This window comes from Podarcis vaucheri (assembly GCF_965113315.1).
Source record: "Podarcis vaucheri genome assembly, chromosome: 2".
Lineage (NCBI taxonomy): Eukaryota > Metazoa > Chordata > Lepidosauria > Squamata > Lacertidae > Podarcis > Podarcis vaucheri.
Window position 1 is genome coordinate 26,756,101 of NC_138760.1, and position 20,544 is coordinate 26,776,644.

Here is a 20,544-nt window from a genome sequence, read left to right on the forward strand (position 1 = left end):
TACTCTCTGAAGACTGGAGAAGAAACTCTCTTAAGAATATTAGGAGGGTGGGGCAGGGGAGGGAGTAGACCATGAGAAAAACAAACATAATATTTTAGCTGCAGCTCATACATTTTCAGCTTTGTATTCTTGTTATTAAAAAAGTGTGCCTAGGCATTACATTGTTCCGCCCATAACCTTGGTTTAAGGTGCCATTCAGCTCCTGGCTTTCATATCTCCATTTCTAGCACTGCCTGTAGCTGTACCTCAAGTTGCCTTAAAGGTAAAGGTACCCCTGCCCGAAGACCAGTCGTGTCCGACTCTAGGGTTGTGCGCCCATCTCACTTAAGAGGCCGGGGCCCAGCGCTGTCCTGAGACACTTCCGGGTCACGTGGCGAGCGTGACGAAGCTGCTCTGGCGAGCCAGCACCAGCGCAGCGCACGGAAACGCCGTTTAACCTTCCCGCTAGAAAGCGGTACCTATTTATCTACTTGCACTTTAGGAGTGCTTTCGAACTGTTGGTGGGCAGGAGCTGGGACCGAAAACGGGAGCTCACCCCGCTGCGGTGATTCGAACCGCCAACCATGCGATCGGCAAGCCCTAGGCGCTGAGGTTTTACCCAGAGCGCCACCCACGTCCCTCAAGTAGCCTTAAGTGCACTTAATATATATTTATTATCAGAACTTATTATCAGCAAGGCAGGGACAAAGGTGAGACCCTTTTCCACCAGCTATCACTATTCTAAATGCGTTATCTAGAATAGCACGCCATCAAACTTCTTTAACAAGTTCAGTACTGGAGACAGATGGTGACAAAAGCAAAAACGATCACTTTGCTTCTCCTAAAGAGCCTGCCCCTTGTGGGAAAAGAAGGACTAATCCAACCATCGCATTGCTCCCTAGCTCTTTACACACCCATTTTTTCATTTCAATTTTTAAAAAACCGTTTCATCATGCTTTCAAATTGTCTCTTTTGTTGCATGCTTTATTTTCCCAACTGAATTGTTACTGCGTCCTTTAATCATTGTATTTTATAGCTCAACAGCTACAGGCACTATTTTGCATCTTCAAAGAAGAGATTAACAACTTTGCTTATATGCAGATACCAGTTTATTAAGTTTGAACAAGAACTCTTTAAAAAGTATTTGGAAGGCTTTGCAATGAAAGCCAAGGAAGCACAAACTCCATTGAGATGGCTATGTTGTCAGGATATGACCACATCCCTTGTGCTCTGTGTACATGTGTGTTTAGCAGGCTAGGGAGGTTATCGGGAAGTCCAGAGCCCACATGCTGTTTTTAAAGTCTTCCAAATACCATATGGAGCAGCCTAAATTCCAGCAAATCCTTCGCTGCTGAAGGTTAGTTCAAAGAAACAGAACTGAAGAATTTACAATTGTACAAAAAAAACAGGTAGAGGAAGACAGTTGGCCAGTTCACAAAGCATAAACACCCTGCCATGAACTGTTCAAGTACATTTCAGTTGTAACGAAGTGCTACTTCACATTTCACGTAAAAAAAAGAAAGGCAGTAAAAACAAGATGAAGGAGACAGACAAAGACAGATTAGAGAGGTTGAATGCTGTGTCACACAGAACAGCTAGAAGTTGAACGCGTTGGAAGTGTCCTGAATCTGGAAATTGTACGCATCGGTGCTGGATTCCGGGACGACACTCTCATCTTCTCCTTCCTAAACAAGCAGAAGAAACTTTTAAGTAGAATAATCAGTGTGCAGATACAGCAACCAATAAGATGGCTGGAGCCAGTTAGGAGCAAGGTCAGTGTGTCCATTAGCTTCAACCTGATTTAGCGCAAGCTGGCACATACAAACCTTTTTTTAAAAAAGGTACAAGATGGACTCTGTACATCTGGCACGACCATTCCTCCTCTTTGCCACCCAATAGCTTTTTTTTGCTTTTTATTTACAGTGCAACAATTTAACAACCAGCTAAAACCCTACAGCAGTAAAAGTAAAAACAAGTAAAGGATCCCAGTCTAGTCAAAGGGGTTTGCAGCGCTCATCTTGCTTTTCAGGCTGAGGGAGCCGGCGTTTGTCCACAGACAGCTTTCCAGGTCATGTGGTCAACATGACTAAACCGTTTCTGGCACAACAGAACATCATGACGGAAAACAGCGCACGGAAATGCCATTTACCTTCCCGCCACAGTGATACCTATTTATCTACTTGCACTGGTGTGCTTTCGAACTGCTAGGTTGGCAGGAGCAGGGACAGAGCAACGGGAGCTCACCCGGGATTCGAACCGCCGACCTTCCAATCAGCAAGCCCAAGAGGCTCAATGGATTGGACCACAGCGCCATCCGTGTACTGACAGCTATCAGAACACGCTTTAACCTCTGATCAGTACGATGGAATCTCTTATATGGTACAACTGCCACTGTTTCACAACACTGCAACTGCCACTTGGCCAGCTCAGAGCTTGCTCACCTCTGCCGAGAAATACTTTTCAATCAGGTTTGCCGCAGACTTGTACACCTGCTCGTTTTCATGGGACTGTAGAGCTTCAATCTTATCCAAGCCACCATACTCTTCAACCATGAGGCAAAGCTTTTCGGTCTCGCCTATCTTCTCAGCTGCCTGTCAGAAGAATACGTAACATTTGGTAGCACTGTTATCGATCCATCTGCAAACCCAATCCTCGATTCAAAGCCTTATAGTACAGATAACAGCAGTTATGGAAAATACTGTGTATGACCATAAGCAGAGGCGCTGGTGCAATTTTAACCATCATGGGCTTCCATGCTGTAACAGTTAGAAGCAATTGCCCAATATTGCAGGATACTGTTGAGGCAGTTCCTTTGAGTAGGCAAATTATTGAGATTTCACGCAGGTGAAATAACTTGAGACCTGCAGCTTCTGTTGGCCAAAGTTCCTTCACACTCACACACAGAGTGCTTTTTTCTGGGGGGACACAGGGGTACGCATACCCCTAAACATTTTTGTCCATTTACTGTATTTATTTTTCACAATTTGAACTATAAAATGGTGGTTTTTATTGTGTCAAAATGAGAGTATCCCTAAACATTTTTTAAGAAAAAAAAGCACTGTGTGTGTGTGTATGTATATGTGTGTGTGTGTGTGTGTGTGTGTGTATATATATATATATGAATATATATATGAATATTCATTTAATCAACCTTAAAATATCAGTGACTTACCTTCTTCTCTTTCCATGGTTCATTTTGCATAACATAAATCACTGCATATTTTACATAAACTAAACCATTCAGTTTTCCATTATTACTTCCATTAAAACTTACACTGCTGAATTTATCTTAATGCTGCCAATGTTTTGAAGTGTACACAATTCACCCCTCCCCATATTCAATAAACATTTTCCAATCTTCTTTAAATGATGCTCCTTCACTTTTAACAGTACTGAGCATTTGGAACCGGCCCCCAGGCTTCTTTGGGTCAACTTACCGCAAATATATTATTAATGGCATCCAGGATCACTAGGATGGTTTTGCTATCCTTAACCACCAGCAGGTTCAACAGTGGTTCCACCACACCAGCCTGAACAAGGTATATAATTTGGCCAATTGTTCCACCACTTGTGAAGTTGGTCACAGCCCACACCGCTTCTTTTTGAGATTTGAAGTCTCCCTGTTTTAATACACACAAGAGTATTATTACACAGAGCTAGCAATGATGGTCAGGAAGAAGTCAAAGGGAGGTTTGATCACAAGATACTTCACGTTGAAAAACTAAGGAAAAAATATCTAGGGAGGTGCTTACGAAAGTCAACGAAACCATTGTTGCAGCCCTGTTCAGCCCTTCAAAGTGCTTTCTAATAATAATTTTTTTAAAAAACCACATTGATGGTTGTGAAGAGTTGCTTGGGCTTGTTCCAGTTCGTGAATGTTACTATAGTTGAATGTGTTAAATGTGGCCAATGAATGCGCTTGAGGAACGTTTTCTTTAAACGCAGTATTAAAGCAATGGTATTTTTTTATATACTTTACTGTGTCCCAAGAGGGCCTTCCTTTTTTTGTTTTACCCTAAACCAACCTGGTGCCCATGAATAAAATGGTACTCTTGCAACCTTCACCTTGTGCCCATGAAGATAGAGCCCCCGCTCCCACAGAACTTATCATTTTTCTTTCTTGAAAAATACCGTATTTTTCGCTCTATAACACGCACCTGACCATAACACGCACATCGTTTTTAGAGGAGGAAAACAAGGGAAAAAAATATTCTGAATGAAACAGTGGACGTATCATTTTTGTGCTTCATGCTGTGGCCACAGACATGTGATCTGATGGTGAATTTGGGGTGACCCAATGCAAAGATCCTGAGGATCCATGTGGATCCATGCTTTGTAACCACGTTTTTGCACCATTGCAGCCCCAGGCAACAATGGGTGTGTGATTTTGGTGGGGCAGGCTGTAGCCATGGACATGCTGTGTGCTCTGATGGTGAATTTGGGGTGACCCAATGCAAAGATCCTGAGGATCCATGTGGATCCATGCTTTGTAACCACGTTTTTGCACCATTGCAGCCCCAGGCAACAGTGGGTGCGTGATTTTTTTTTTGGGGGGGCAGGCTGTAGCCATGGACATGCTGTGTGCTCTGATGGTGAATTTTGGCTGACCCAATGCAAAGATCCTGAGGATCCATGTGGATCCATGCTTTGTAACCACGTTTTTGCACCATTGCAGCCCCAGGCAACAATGGGTGTGTGATTTTGGTGGGGCAGGCTGTAGCCATGGACATGCTGTGTGCTCTGATGGTGAATTTGGGGTGACCCAATGCAAAGATCCTGAGGATCCATGTGGATCCATGCTTTGTAACCACGTTTTTGCACCATTGCAGCCCCAGGCAACAGTGGGTGCGTGATTTTTTTTTGGGGGGGGGCAGGCTGTAGCCATGGACATGCTGTGTGCTCTGATGGTGAATTTTGGGTGACCCAATGCAAAGATCCTGAGGATCCATGTGAATCCATGCTTTGTAACCACGTTTTTGCACCATTGCAGCCCCAGGCAACAATGGGTGTGTGATTTTGGTGGGGCAGGCTGTAGCCATGGACATGCTGTGTGCTCTGATGGTGAATTTGGGGTGACCAAATGCAAAGATCCTGAGGATCCATGTGGATCCATGCTTTGTAACCACGTTTTTGCACCATTGCAGCCCCAGGCAACAGTGGGTGCGTGATTTTTTTTTTTTGGGGGGGGACAGGCTGTAGCCATGGACATGCTATGTGCTCTGATGGTGAATTTTGGCTGACCCAATGCAAAGATCCTGAGGATCCATGTGGATCCATGCTTTGTAACCACATTTTAAGTGGGGAGGGAAGGAAAAACACAGAAGGCTAAGAATGCAGGAGAGGGCTATAACGTGAGGAAAGGAAGGCAAAAGTCCCCCCACCCACCCACACAAGCCAGCCACTGTTTAAGGATTTCATCCTTTTAAATGGAAGAAAGCATATTTGAATGCTGTGTGTCTCCAAAAACAAAAAGCAGGAAGTCAAATCAGAATTTTAAGCCGAACCTGTAATCTCTCTTCCCTTCACAAACATTGTTCCCTCCGGAGCAGGGACAGGATAGAGCGACGCTCTGCTTTCCTCTCTACTTGCCTGGAGGGGAGGGGCTTTCCCTGCTCTTTGTTCCGTTTGAGCAAACACAGCAAGGAAACAGAGCAGGGAGGGCAGTAAGACCCTGAGGCAGAATGCAGGAAAGCAGCAACTTCCTGTCTCACGGAGCTCCCTTCTCCCTGAAGCGCGGTTTGATTTTTGCCTCATTTTTCGGCTCCAGGGACCACACATTCGCTGCATAACACGCACAGACATTTCCCCTTCCTTTTTAGGAGAAAAAATCTGCGTGTTATAGAGCGAAAAATACGGTACATAGGGCTAAAAGGAAGAAGTTGAGAGAGTGATGCTCTTTCCTGTTACTTCTTTTAAGCTCCGTGTGCTTCCCAAACCTCAGCCCAAATCTCTGGGATCTAACTGATCCAAACATATTGGCAACAAAAATATTGGTTTTTGGGTTGCGTGCATGTAATGTGGAGGAGAGAAATAAGCAGAGGGCGTGGCATTCCTGTCGTATGCCTCAAAATTCACCAATGGGCTTCAAAAAGTTGGCAAACCCTACCCCTAAGCTGCTGGTTTCTCGCTTCCTCAAATGGCAAGCAGGCATGGCGAAGCGTCCTGTGGCATACCAGCTTATATTTCCAGCTACCGCCTCTGACAATTCTGGGAACTGTTTCTTATTTTTAAAAGCTTCAGATCTGTGGGCTTCCCCCCGCCAAAGTTAAGGAGATTTTGTGTCCTCCAAAACAGGGGGAAAGCTTATGAAAGTCGTTCAGTTTTCTATTTTAACGTTAAAGGTAGTAGAGGTTGCATTTGACCGAAGCTGATGGTTGGCCATGGAAGAGTGTGCCTTTCGGGGTGATGTCAAACTGTTGGAAGGTCACAGCGCCTCTTGTATTAAATTTCAGCGAGACCACACTGACTCAGAGAATATATACCTTCCACTCTATAAGCCTCAAGTTTTAAAAAGCAGTGTTCGTCTGTGGCAGAAATGGCACAAGTGGTGGGGGATTAGATTTAGGTTCCTTTTTTTACCTTTGTCAAGATGCCAACGAGATATTGGACAAGCCCGTGGTCCACAACCTTCTGGATCTGGTCCTGCCGGCCGGCAGTGATGTTAGACATGGTCCAGGCTGCTTCTTTCTGGATGTTGTTTTTGTGGTGAGTAAGCAGGCTGGGGAAGACAGCGAGTGCTCCCGAATCTATTACAATCTGTGTCTGTTCATCAGTCCCCGTGACAATGTTCCCTATGGCTCTTAATGAAGGCGTCTGGGTGGAAAAAAAGATTTAAAGCAATTTGAGAAGCTTATTCATAAACCACACATATTAAGCTAGCTATATCATACTATTAAAGAGACGAATCAAAGGGTGACGCTGCCTAATCCAGGGTTCATTGATAGAGGTCAGTCTCCAGCTAGCTAGGGACCCATTCACATGACAAGCATCCAATTGGTACCAGCATCAGATCAACACACGATGGAGACAACCTAAATGGTTGTGTGCAGTACATGGATCTAGCTTTTAGCAGACCCTTGGCTATTATATTAATGGTCCTATTAATTAATTAATAATAGTAATAGTAGTAGTAGTAATAATAATAATAATAATAATAATAATAATAATAATAATAGGTATTACAGCTCTTTATTTCAGTGCCTAAAAAAACAAACAACAAGTCGTACATTTCTGATGTGGTATCATGCAAAGCACTTAAGAAACGAGACAACACATTTTTTTAAAAAGCGCCTTGCTCCTGCTACATTTATGCACTGCTTCTGATGAGGCTCATTCTTTGGACGCATTTTGAGGCAGCGTTCTGTGAAAATGTCACCATGCAAAGGGAGGACCAGGAACTCTTCGAACTGGGCCCCAAATTGTTAAAAATGGGCATCAACCCAGAGCACGTTCACCTGTACGGAAGGCTGGGCAGCCTGGAATTTTAGTCATCCATTATTGGGGAAGGGGTGTGTCCTGAAATATTTCTAAAGTATATTACTTTATTATTTCATATATTATTTTAAAAGTATGAATTGCTTGCATGGAATGGGCATCGTGGCTGATCCCATGCCATATAAATTCTAAGGGCTCAATTATATACTGTAAAGTGGCCTAGGTGTGCCCAGAGGGAAAAATCAAAGGAGTCCTTTCGTCATGGCTATCAAATTGTGAGGAAAGGGACCCAAATTTGTCGCAGAGCCTTCTTCGATGTGCCTGCACCATGAATGAACAAGGTATCCACTGATACAAGTTGTGTGGCTTGGACAACTGCCCTGTATTACAGATTTTTCCCTTTTCTCCAGATTGTTTCCTCATGATTCGAGGAAAGCATGCTGTTGACTTGTAGGCTACTTTCCCAGTATCTAGCACAAACGCCACTCAGGAGAACTAAAGAGTGTCAGCCACCACGTTTGGCAGAGCCGAAAGGGAGGTACAGTGGTGCCCCGCAAGACGAACGCCTCGCAAGACGGAAAACCCGCTAGACGAAAGGGTTTTCCATTTTGGAGGCGCTTCGCAAAACGAATTTCCCTATGGGCTTCCTTCGCAAGACGAAAGCCCATAGGGAAATCTCCGGGACAGCGGGGAAGCGCAGTGCGTCTTCCCCACTGTCCTCGGACCTCCTCCGAAGGCTGGTGGTGGGGCGGAAAGACCTTCTCCCCGCGCCAGCCTTCAGAAGGCTGCTCCGAAGGCTGGCGGTGGGAGGAGGGTTTTCCTTCCCACCGCCAACATTCAGAATGCTGTTCTGAATGTTGGCGGTTGGGGAGGAAAAACCCTCCTCCCACCGCAAGCTCCGGGAACAGAGGAGAAGCGCTGCGCCCCTTCCCCTCTGTTCCCGTACCTGTCCTGAAGGCTTGCGGTGGGGAGAAAAGCTCTTCTCCGCACCGCCAGCCTGGCAAGCGGTTTCCATAGGAGCACATTAATTGATTTTCAATGCATTCCTATGGGAAACCGTGCTTCGCAAGAAGAAAAAACTTGCGGAACAAATTAATTTCGTCTTGCGAGGCACCACTGTACATTTTGGCCTCTGCCACCAGTCGTGAGACTTAAGGCAGCACTCCCTGCAACTCCAGAAGAGAGAAGACAACCTGGCTCCATTCATCAGTCACAGAAGGAACACATGTTCTTCAACTCCCCATTCCTTGTGTTTTTCTGCTGTGTTTATTAAGATTGTGAGCTGGGGGGGGGGGCAGGGATCGTTCAAGATTTTAACAGCACACAGAAAATGCTAGGCACTTTATAAGCACGGTCTATCGCTGATGCTTATAAGCACAGAAAAAAAATTAGTCCTACCGGGTGCTAGTCAGAGGAAATTAAATTATGTGTTATTGCCACTCCCTGCCCTGGCAGTTAGTGTAGCTGTACTTAACAGTCCCTGTAGTTTGAGGTGCATTAGGAGTGCAACCTAACCAAGTCTAGTTGGACGTAAATCCTGCTGCATTCAATGGAGCTTACTCCCAGGGAAGTAACCTTTTTTTTATTCCTAGGTAAGTGGGCATTAGGGACGCGGCTGCTGCTGTGGATTAAACCAGATTGGCAGAGCTTGCCAATCACAAGGTTGGCGGTTTGAATCCCTGCGACGGGGTGAGCCCCCGGTGCTCGGTCCCTGCCAACCTAGCAGTTCGAAAGCAAGCCAGTGCAAGTAGATAAATAGGTGCCGCTCCGGCGGGAAGGTAAACAGTGTTTCCGTCCGCTGTTCTGGTTCACCGAAAGCGGCTTAGTGCAAGTAGATAAATAGGTACCGCTCCGGCGGGAAGGTAAACAGTGTTTCCGTCCGCTGTTCTGGTTCACCGAAAGCGGCTTAGTCATGCTGGCCACATGACCCGGAAGCTGTACACTGGCTCCCTCGGCCAATAAAGCGAGATGAGCACCGTAACCCCAGAGTTGGCCACAACTGGACCTAATGGTCAGGGGTCCCTTTATCTTTACCTAAGTGGGCTTTGGACTGCAGCTGTACTACCTGAAAAGATTCCAGGTCACAGAATATTGGAGGACGCATTCCAAGGGAACAATGTGTTGTTTGTGCTGAAGATAGCTGCTTGTGATTAAAAGCAACAATCTAGTCAGATCAGCACAATAAAGCAGGGTTTCTTAACCCTACCAAACCTTCATTAATATGTTCTTCTTGTATCCAGCTTACCATTATGGGAATTTCTCCACAGCCCAGGAGCTTCACCAGCTGCGGCACGAGCCCCGTTTTCACAACCACTTCGATCCTGTCATTCGAGCCATCCGTCAAGTAAGAAATAGCCCAGCACGTATCTGCCAAGACTTCATGGTCATGGTGGTGCAGCAAGCGAACCAAAGTGGGAAGGATCTGTTCAATAGCTTCTATGGGCGGCGCGGGGTTCTTGTTACGGCAGAGGTTTGACAGAGTCCAGGTTACGTTGCGCAGGTAGCCAAGCTGAAAGCAATCACGAAGTTGATTTGTTAGCGCTGCTGTTGCTTTAACACAGAAGTGCCTGGCACCCAAATTGCTGCCACAACGCTCATACACTTACAGCGATAGAGGAGAGATCGGGAACAGCAAGCAGAGCCAAAAGGGGTTCGAGGGCGCCATATTTAATGACCAGGTCTCTGTAGGCAGAACCATCACCTGAAGGTAGAGATTGAGATCGACTGTTAAGATACACACCGCCACGATATTTAAATTGTACACAGCCATGATTTTTTTCTTTTGAGCCCGCACTTTGTAAATAAAACGTTGACAGAAGAAACCCACAGGGAAGCGTTGGCATAGGACAACTTGGGCGCAGTTAAAGCATTAAACCCACAATGCAACAGATGCTGGCCATCGGATGCCACCATATAGGAGTTTCTCAACATCAAAAGCGGCACAACTGGATAAGGCCCTATACATCAGCAGAGAGTTTATCTTCAGGTTGCTGCAATTCAGTCTGCAGAATCCCTGCATTAATCACCCCCATGCTGAAGAGTGCCCAGATCAAAGACATACTAAACAACCGTAGCCTGAATTTATGGAGCATCATGGGTGACCAAGAGGACCGTGTTTTCTCCACCTGTCCCTTCAAGTGCTTTCCACACTCATCCTTCCCCACTACACCTCAATTCCTATCAATAAACACTGGATTTCTTGAGAGACTTTAACAGAATTACCTATTCAACTACGCAAAAGTTTCCTTGGTTACTGACTGAACAGCTTTCAGATCTCAAAGTTAAGGCCGTTGGAGTAGAATTTCTTTATGGTCAAAATATCAGCTTTGACCATAAAGCGACGCGCTTTAATCAATGTCATAGGAAAATGATCACCTAATAATAATAATAGTAATAAAATTAAATTCATATCCCACCCATCTTGCTGGGTTTCCCCAGCCACTCTGGGCGGCTTACAACATACAGTACAGTGGTACCTTGGTTCCTGAATGGCTTACTTATCGGACCAATCAGCTCCCGAACGCCGCAAACCCCGAAGTAAGTGTTCCGGTTTGCGAATGTTTTTTGGAAGCAAAATGTCCGATGCGGCTTCCGATTTGAGTGCAGGAAGCTCCTGCAGCAAATTGGAAGCCACGCCTTGGTTTTCAAACTGTTTTGGGAGTCAAACGGACTCCCGGAACCGATTAAGTTCGAAAACCAAGGCTCCACTGTATATAAAAACACAACAAAAGCATCAAATGTTAAAAAGCAAAATATCCTATACTAGCAACAAATAGAAACCAATAAAACAATAGTAAATATTGTTTAAGAGTGCATGCCCGAGTAAGCAATGTGGGGGATTTTTAGATCTGACTAACAAATGACCTAATTTCTAGCTTTGATGACGTTGTGTCCTAATGGTACCATACCCAGTTTCAAGTGCACAATTTCAAGTGTATCATCCATTTCTACATTTTGCATACACGTTTAAAGTACACATAGACATAGTAACCCACAGAATATATATATAGCTCAGTAGTATTGGCCTACCTGCAATATTTCCTAAAGCCCACACAGCTTGCTCACTGATGTGCATATGGGGGGAAGCCAGCAAGGAAATAAAGGCAGGTATTGCTCCACCATCTACAACAGCTTTTGTCTGCTCTGATGTGCCGGAGGCAATGTTGGTCAAGGCCCAAGCAGATTCAAACTGAATAGGGCTGCAATCTACTCTTCCCAAGAAGGTCACAAGCTTTGAGATCAAGCCAGCTCTGATTATCTGGTCTATAGGGGGCTGCTTTTCTCGGGATAGGAGCTTCCTGCGAGGAAGAAGAAAGCAAGTTGGTTTCGCTCATCAACATTTTACAGACAGTCCTCAAATCCATTATAAGCCGATAGTCAGCCCCAGATGTGTGCTATGCACAACTAGCACCCCACCTAGAAATGGTGCCCATTAGTCTAGTGCGGTTTCATGAAATAACTTGCCATTTTCTGTCAACTCCTGCACATGGGCTTAAAATACCTCAACTTCAATGACAAAATAGGCAGATTGTTTTGGCACCAGGTTTTTTTTTTTGGGGGGGGGGGATTCTTACATGAGAACTGACATTTTCAAGCAATAGGCGACGTGACTGAACACACAGTTCCAGAACTGATCCCCTAGCTCCCAATGACTCACAATTAATGCTTTTGTAGACACCTTCTCATAATCACATTGTACCATCATCCTAGTTCATAGCTATGTGAATGTATTAGCCTAGACCGGAGAAGACTTAATAGGCATCACAGTGACAGATGCTTGCCCAAAGCACCCCAGATGGGGATCTGCACCATAACATTTTAGCAGTTAAATTATCTTTATCACTTTATTGCTAGCCACCTTCGGAACTACAAGACAAGGAGCTGATGTCAGCCTCTGACGTGCATTCACATTCAGACTTGTGCCGTTTAGCTTTAGTTAGGTTCATCCTCCAACAAGGCACTCAACTATTTAATGTTTAGGAGAAGATGTGGCAAATAATAATAATTTTTATTTATTTATACCCCGCCCATATGACTAGGTTTTCCCAGCCACTCTGGGTGGCTAGATGGTAAGATGTTTAGGTAAAACAAGAACATTATGTTATAGAAAGCTTGCCCACTCCCTTCAGTGCTGAGAACTGTAAAATGCCAGCAATTCACTGTAAATATTAGTTTCAGAACCTCAAATTATAATCGAAGTCACAGCTCTTATTGCAAGTCATTGGCTTGCCATAGTCAAGGCGCAAAGAACATGGATGTCTCTGTATGTTTACCTGGCAGCCTGTGTTGCCTGCAGCTGGCATTCCACATTATTGCTGTTGATGCCTTTAACTATTTCTTCAACAGACCAGTGGACAGTGGCCTGCAAAAGAAAATTCAAGTTATACACACCTACGCATTAAGTCTCTTTGCCAATTACCAATAACCCAGAGCAAAGTCATTGGCAACATACAAATTACATGTGAAAGCTGTTGTATGTATGCCTTCTGGATTTCTAATTTCTATTCTTTCCTGACAAAAAAAAAAAAAAGAAAAAGTCAGAATTCCTTCCAACACTCCAGATGGTTTTCCAATATAGACAATGCTCAAATTAATTTTGTCCCTAAAAGAAAAGGAAGATGTAAGCCACAAGTGCGGGTTACTCTTTATTCAAATACTAGAACCAATTATTTTCTTTATGCTTCATAAATAGCAAAGGAATGTAGAGTTCGGAGTTTTAATCCTTGGAATCAGGGAAAGAATCCTGCCTGAAAATCTGAAGAGTTGCTGCTGGTCAAGTCAGAAAATACAGAGGTAGGTGGATTCAGTAAAGAAGCTCCTGATGGGTAATATCCAGTGATGGCAGGTTGCTGCTGAAATTAAATTGCTTAGGGCGGGAGGAAGATAATCAGCAATCCCCACTTGCCTTGCAACTACCCAAATATCTTCTAGATCTGGCCCAGAGGTTCTCCCCAACCCACTGGAACAGATTTAAGGTGGACAATGCAGTGAAGAATCAGCTGAGGGATTCCCTTCCATTAGCAGGCAGTCTCCACTGGTACTACCTATGTTCTCAAGATTTTTTTTTTTTGGAAAAACAAGACATCCGTATACTGAGAAAGGGAGCCAGAGGGGCCTCGACTCATTGCTTACTTGATTGTTCCGGTTGTTCTCCTGTAGAGGGGATGTGGCATCATCAGGAAAAGTGCTAACATTTCTTCTTTTAAGCATCTGATCATCTTTTTTGGCTTTCCTCAGCTCCACGTTGACTTCCACCCGCCGCCTCCTCATTTCCTGGTGAAAGCGCAACCTTTTAAAAAACTGAACTGCATTTTTGGGCACACAAACAAAACAAAAAACTAACGACAGTCAGGTTAACTCACATTAGAATCCTTTCCCTTATTCTTGAACCTGTTGAGACGGGCTGCATTCTCATTGGCAGACATCTCGATCTCGATATAGGCAAGATTTCAAATCTGCAAAGAGATTTTTGAGTTTATTTGTTTATGGCATTGATATATTGCCTTTCCAGCAAGGAACCCAAGGCAGCTTATGGTTTATGTCATTTATCTGTTATTTCAAAATTGTAAAGCTGACCCTGTGGAGTTGTTAAGGTATCGCCGCCTGTTCAAGAACATGAACTACTCTTCACCCAACTCAAATAAGACTAGTCTACTTAGAGAGGATAGAATCAAATATGACCAGGAGCTAGTCCTACTGAGCTCAGTGGCTCTCAACTCCAAGACAGTGTCCTTCAGATTACAGCCTTGGGAGCCTGCAAGACACTTAATGCCAGAAAGAGAATAAAGTTGGGTTGCCATATGTCCTCTTTTTCCAGGACACGCCCTCTTTTTTCATGGGCATTTAAAATGAGATCTGTCCCTTTTTTTTGCTCTTCAAAATATGGCAACCCTAGAATAAGGTATATTCTGTTTTGTTAAGCTTCAGTTAACTCCCCCGTACAAGTTTGCTCCCCCTCTTTCATTCAGGCACCCTCAACATTTGAAATACAGTGGTACCTCAGGTTAAGTACTTATTTCGTTCCAGAGGTCTGTTCTTAACCTAAAACTGTTCTTAACTGTTCTTAGCTAATGGGGCCTCCTGCTGCTGCCACGCCGCCAAGCACGATTTCTGTTCTCATCCTGAAGCAAAATTCTTAACCCGAGGTATTATTTCTGAGTTAGCGAAGTCTGTAACCTGAAGCATATGTAACCCGAGGTACCACTAACTAGAAAATCTACAGCATTCCTGTGACGCTGTGTCAGTTATTACGGCTGCAATCTTAGGAACTGTTTACTGGGAGCAAGTTCCACTAAACTCAGTGGTGCTTACTTCCGAGTAAACAAGAATGGGTACTCACTCAGTTTCAAATTCTCCTTCCTTGGAGGAAAAAGGAAGGAATGACAAAGTGACAGGTAAGAGTTATCCCTTGGGGCTTTAACAATAGAATGGACAGCTTTGCTACAGTTGGTACCTCAACACTCCAATTCAGGATTTGAAAGCCAAGCTTCCTTAAGTCCTTAAGGACCTCATATTTTCAGGATCACTTTCACATTTCCCTGAGCTGCAATCCTATTGGTTGTTATTTATTAATAGGAAAGTCCTGGACTGGTGCTACTTGCTCCTCCTTTTCTTATGCACACTGTTCAAAACTCCCATTGTTCTAGGCACATTTTACGACGGGGGGGATTTAATTAGCGAGTTTCTGAGCTCTGGGCGCAGTACTGCACCTAAGATTTCAGATTAAAACTGCCAAATGTAAGAAAATGAGGACCTTTTTTTCTGCCTCCCCACTTCCAGCTACTCTCTGAAGACTAGTAGCTGTTTAGAATATTAGGGGGGTGGGAAGGACTAGACCATATGGAAAACGAACACAATATTTTAGCTGCAGTTCGTTCATTTTCAGCTTTGTATTCTTGTTATTAAAAAAGTGTGCCTAGACATTATGTTGTTGCGCCATAGCCTCGGTTTAAGGTGCTCTTTAGCTCCTAGCTTTCATATCCATGCTGCAACCGTTTGAAGCGATTCAAGGGCAACATACAACGCGACGCTAGATGGTGATGGCTAGCCTTATGGAAAATTCAATGCGTTTTTTAAAAAGCGCTTTAAAAAAAGCGTTTTCAGATTATTTTTCCACGTGTGTAGATCCCACCTCAGTTTCTAACACTCCTTACACCCTTTCTTAAACCTCTCCTGCCCCAGCTCCCCTTTAAGCGAACACGTGCGAGAGAGAAAGAGATGGTCTCCTGCCCGTTTCTCCACCAGGAAAGGACGGACTCAGCTGCCTAAACGGCTCAGGCTCGAGTCACTTTCACTCGCTGAGCGTCTCTAATTATTATTATTATTATTATTATTATTATTATTATTATTATTATTATTTATACCCCTCCCTCCCCAGCCAAGGCCGGGCTCAGGGCGGCTAACAAATAATAATAAAAACAAGTTGAATGAATACAACTTAAAAACAAGATTAAAATACAACATTAAAACATTAAAAAGCAGCCTCATCAACAGTAGAAGGAAAAAGAAAACCTTCTCTTGAGCCGAGCCAGAGCGGCTTATGGGGGACCACCCACAAGGCATCCCTCCCACCCACCCCCGCCACGTCGCCCTCGAGATTCCAGAGACTCGGCACAAAAGGAAAGAGGACCGCGGAGGGAGGAGGAAAGGGCAAAAACCCAGTTCGGATAAGCGAGCTAGTGAGCAGGAAAAGAAGCTGGGGAGGAGAAAAAGCAAAGAATCCACTCCCGTCCCCTGCCCCCTAGAAACCTTCCAGAGGCGTCTCCCTCTTCCCCAAATGCCCCTCTCTTGTACTATAAAAGGGGGGCCCAGCGCGGTCCCGCACGCATTTTCCCCAATTTGGGTCCCTCCAGGGCACCGTCGGGGGTATCCCCCTACCCGAAAAGGGAGCCCCGGCTTCGTCGCGTCGCAGCAGCAGCAGCAGCAGCAGCAAGCAGCGCCCGACACGGCCTCTCGCTCCACGACTATTAATACTCCGCCCACCGCGGTGCGCGATTTGAACTTCCCTGCGCTTTCGCTCTCTCATTGGTGCGTTCGAGTCAAATCGGAGCGCTCATTGGTCCGTTTGAAAATAAGGACGCGCTCCGAGCTCGCGCTCGCTCCTGAAAGGAGGAGGAGGGGAGGGGAGGGAACGTCCCCGCCGGTGCCAAGACCTCGCGAGAGCTGTTAAGAAAACCGGCTCGCGGGACTACAAGCCCCAGCATTCAGCGCGGCTGCTTAGTGCTTTATTTGAATGAATCCGAGCCGGAATCGGATCGGGAATGGAGGGCGGGATTGAGGAATCGTTAGCCGCTCCCAGGGCAACTGGTGAAGACAAGACAAGAATAGAGGAAGGAGGCTGGCAGCATTAAGATAAATTCAGCCGAGCAGACAATATTTGATGGATGTCAAAGTGGAAAGTTGATGTGAAAGTACGTAGGAAAGTTGTTGTTGTTTAGTTGACTCTTCGTGACCCCATGGACCAGAGCACGCCAGGCACTCCTGTCTTCCACTGCCTCCCGCAGTTTGGTCAAACTCATGCTAGTAGCCTCGAGAACACCGTCCAACCATCTGGTCCTCTGTCGTCCCCTTCTCCTTATGCCCTCCATCTTTTCCAACATCAGGGTCTTTTCCAGGGAGTCTTCTCTTCCAGTGAGCACTCAGGGCTGAGTCTCCTCCAGCACCATAATTCAAAAGCATCAATTCTTCAGGGATCAGCCCTCTTTATGGTCCAGCTCTCACTTCCATACATCACTAATGTAGGAAAGTATGATGCGTCATATGAACCGTGGAAGGAAAAGAAGGGAAGTCCTCGGGTGCTTTAAAGTTTGTAAAACGTTTTGATTTGAAATGGAGAAAAAGAAAAAATCATACTGTACACACACACTGCAACAGTTCTCGCAGTGGCTAAGCAGTTAAAAGGCCTGCAAAAAAAGTGCAGCAGGAGCACTCTGTCCGCCTGTGATTCCCAGAAACCGGTATACAGATGTATAGTGTCTCTGAAAGTGGAGGTAGACATAGAAGCTGCGGCTAGTAGTCATTGAAAGTCTTATCCTACATTAATTTGTCTAATCCTCTTTGAAAAGCCATCCAAGTTGGTGGCCCCTACTTCGCTTTGTTGGGAGCAAGTTTAACATAAATTAGCTTTACTGGATGTTAGAAGGGAGAGAAAACGTTTCTCGATCCACTTTCTCCACGCATGGCACGCCTAATTTTATAAATGTTTTATTACATCATGCCTTGCTTGCTTCTTTTCTATACAGTACTGTACTAAAAAGTCCTAAATGCTGTGACCTTTCTGTGAGCATAGACAGGATTTATGTTGAGGGGGGGCAGGACACCCACCTGTCAACATCTTCTGTCTAGCAGATTCAGAATGAAATGTATCCACAACAGTCGTTTTAAATTACTTTATGTTGACCCTAAGCTTTCAGAAAATCTTTCTACAATCTCTACTTTGAGTTAAGTGTGTGTGTGTGTGTGTGTGTGTATACACATTTTTAAACAAACACAATAACCATTAAACAGCAGTACAAGGAATGATGTTTCTTTTATCCATTGTCTCTAGGCATATACACTTACACATTCAGCATTCAAACATATCACTTAGTGTAACCTCTACACTGAGGATAAAGAAAGTTGTTTTTTATATGCTTGATTTATGGAGGTGGGGGCAGCTGCCCCCTTCTATCCCTATTCTGGCTACCCCATTAACCTTTCCTCATAGGGGAAGCTTACAATCCCCTTTCACCAAAGTGTCATCACTTTTGGACTGTTGCAAGGTTGCCAAATTTCAGAAAGTAGAAGTGAAAATCCACAGTCGTTGAGCTTTTTTCTCCCTGTTGCTTTTTTTTGTAGTTTTGGCCAAAGGTCTTGGGTTGTTTTTTTGTGTTTGTTTTTTTTTTGCAAAATCGCAAAACAAATTTGGCTATTTTGGCAAAAAGTTACAGGGAACCAGGCAGAGGGCCTTCTTGGCAGTGGCGCCCTCCCCATGGAATGCCCTTCCATCAGACAACAGGCAGATAAAGAATTACACAACTTTCAGGAAACATATGAAAGCAGCCCTGTTCAGGGAAGTTTCTAATGTCTGATATTTTATTATTTTTTATATTTTGCTGGAAGGCACCCAGGGTAGCTGGGGAAACTCAGCCTGATGGGCAGGGTAGCAACAAAAATAAAACAATTATCAACGACTCTGCCGGCAAGAGCTACCATACACCCGGATTTCACCGGACAATAGGGCATCACTCGCGTGGACGGCGCTCGCTGCAGCTGTATGTCCGGGGAATCCCGGACGTAAGGCGATCTGTCTGCAGACTTGGATAGTGCAAAGCCAGGTTACACACGTCGCTTGTGAAAATCATCCCAAAATATCTAGTCCCGAGGACCGCGGGGTTAAGCGGAAGACCTTCCACGTGTCGACAGGTCCCTCAAGTGAGTCAAAGCCGTCCCCACGGTAGCCTGACATGCGCAGTAGAGCCTGCAGATCCGGGGGTGGAGTTAAAGCCAGTCCGAAGCGCGAAGCGAGTAGTACGCAGGGTGGGCGTGGCTTATTGTCTCAGGGGCGGAAGACGAAGTCAGGAGAGGGAGGATGGACGCGGAGTGGGCGGAGCCACGCGTGTCCGGGCGGGGCCCTTAGAATGCGGCGCTCAGCCATTCTTGCCAGGTGACCCAGTGGCCTAATGGATAAGGCATCAGCCTCCGGAGCTGGGGATTGTGGGTTCGAGTCCCATCTGGGTCGTTCCTCGTTTTTGCGGCAAGGCTTTCAAAATTCACCAAGCGCTTCCAAGCACCTCGGCGATGGCTTTCTGAGCCGCTGTTGCTGCACGCTTTTGCAAGCAGTCGCGCCGTTCCCTGCTGGACGCGGGCGCAGAGGTCTGTGGACCCAGGCTGCGGAACGTACAGCAAGGGCTTGAAAGCTCTCATTTGCACGTAAACGAGGGAGAAGTCTGATCAGGCCGGGTGGTGATCGCGCGCATCCTAAACACAACGCGATCTTGCGCCCGGAGATTGTGGGGCTTGGCGCTGCAGACGCCCCATTAAATAAAGTGCATAGTATTGTGAATGGGAATCTAGAAAGCTATTGTGCAATCAAATATTAGTGGTTTTTGTTTGCCGACTTCTCTTGGGACCATGGATATGCAGAGCTGCTTCCTTTAACAAGACCTAGAACCAGAGCTGCCAACTTGAATAAAATGTTTTATTTTTTGGGGGGGGAGGTAAAGCCCCGCCCCACCTAAGTGATCACATGACACGCACACTATTTGAATGGCAGTGTCCATCAACTTTTTGGGGGGCAGCCCCCTCTAATATTTTATTGGGGGGAGGGACAACAGGGCCCCAGCCCCTAGGAGGTCATAGCTTCCAACATTTCTCCAATGAAAATAAGGACGTCCCATTCTAGAATACTATTTATATTATGGACTCTCCTTCCTTGGAGGTCTTTAAACTAAGGTTGGATGGTTATCTGTCATGGATGCTCTAGCTGAGATTCCTGCATTGCAGGGGGTTAGACTAGATGACCCTTGGGTCCCTTCCAACTCTTAAGATTCCATTATATCAGCAGCCTTCAAGCTGCCATCCCATTCAGCAAGCAAACTTGCTTTATTGTCACATATTCACATACTGCTGCTGGATGATGACCTTCCATTTGCCAGTTCACCTACTCCAAAGGGAGGGGGGAAAGGGGGGCAGACACTGCTGAATATCACAGCTGTTGCCAGCTGTGTTCTGCTGGGCAGTAGAAAAGGGTTTTCTCCTTGGCCTGCCCTTGTATCCACTCAGCTACCAAGTGCTTTTGCGACATCATGAGCAGTCTGCAGCCAATGTCGACAGCTGGGGAGGCATCATCCTAAACCAGTGTTTCCCAAATTTGGGTCTCCAGCTGTTTTTGGACTACAACTCCCATCATCCCTAAACAAGCAAGACCAGTGGTCCGAGATGATGGGAGTTGTTGTCCAAAAACAGGTGGACCCACATTTTGGAGACACCACTTTAAAGGAACTGGTCTAATCCATTCAAACCTACCACAATTGTGGGTATACCTCTAGTGATTTCAGGTGTTATATGCACACAGGACACACAGAGAGTCACACACACAATTTATATATATATATAGAGAGAAAGAGAGCGCGGAAACATCATAAAACTACA

General features: G+C 45.3%; 1 protein-coding gene across 2 annotated transcripts; it reads right to left on the minus strand.

Moving 5' to 3' along the window:
- Positions 1–1,065: 1,065 nt before the first annotated feature.
- KPNA2 (karyopherin subunit alpha 2) lies at positions 1,066–16,459 on the minus strand. 2 transcript variants are annotated; one of them, XM_082212586.1, is made up of 11 exons: positions 16,291–16,459; positions 13,776–13,868; positions 13,546–13,686; positions 12,687–12,775; positions 11,443–11,711; positions 10,020–10,114; positions 9,659–9,922; positions 6,559–6,792; positions 3,417–3,599; positions 2,421–2,570; positions 1,066–1,664 (listed from the first exon to the last, which is right to left on the minus strand). In XM_082212586.1, the coding sequence occupies exons 2-11, from the start codon at positions 13,836–13,838 to the stop codon at positions 1,575–1,577; spliced, it is 1,578 nt and encodes a 525-aa protein (XP_082068712.1). In that variant the 5' UTR covers positions 13,839–13,868; positions 16,291–16,459; the 3' UTR covers positions 1,066–1,574. The 2 variants fall into 2 exon arrangements, with proteins under 2 accessions (XP_082068712.1, XP_082068713.1); XM_082212587.1 differs by lacking the exon at positions 16,291–16,459 and adding an exon at positions 14,753–14,771.
- Between the last annotated feature and the right edge of the window lie 4,085 nt (positions 16,460–20,544).

Bases quoted from the DNA above. Each gene is read 5' to 3' on its own strand.
- KPNA2 (XM_082212586.1), bottom strand. From the start codon at position 13,838: ATGTCTGCCAATGAGAATGCAGCCCGTCTCAACAGGTTCAAGAATAAG. The intron at 10,115-11,442 runs GTAGGCCAATAC...CTCTACCTTCAG, and splicing joins GGCTTTAGGAAATATTGCAG to GTGATGGTTCTGCCTACAGA. The intron at 2,571-3,416 runs GTAAGTTGACCC...TTCTTCTGACAG, and splicing joins CCATTAATAATATATTTGCG to GCAGCTGAGAAGATAGGCGA.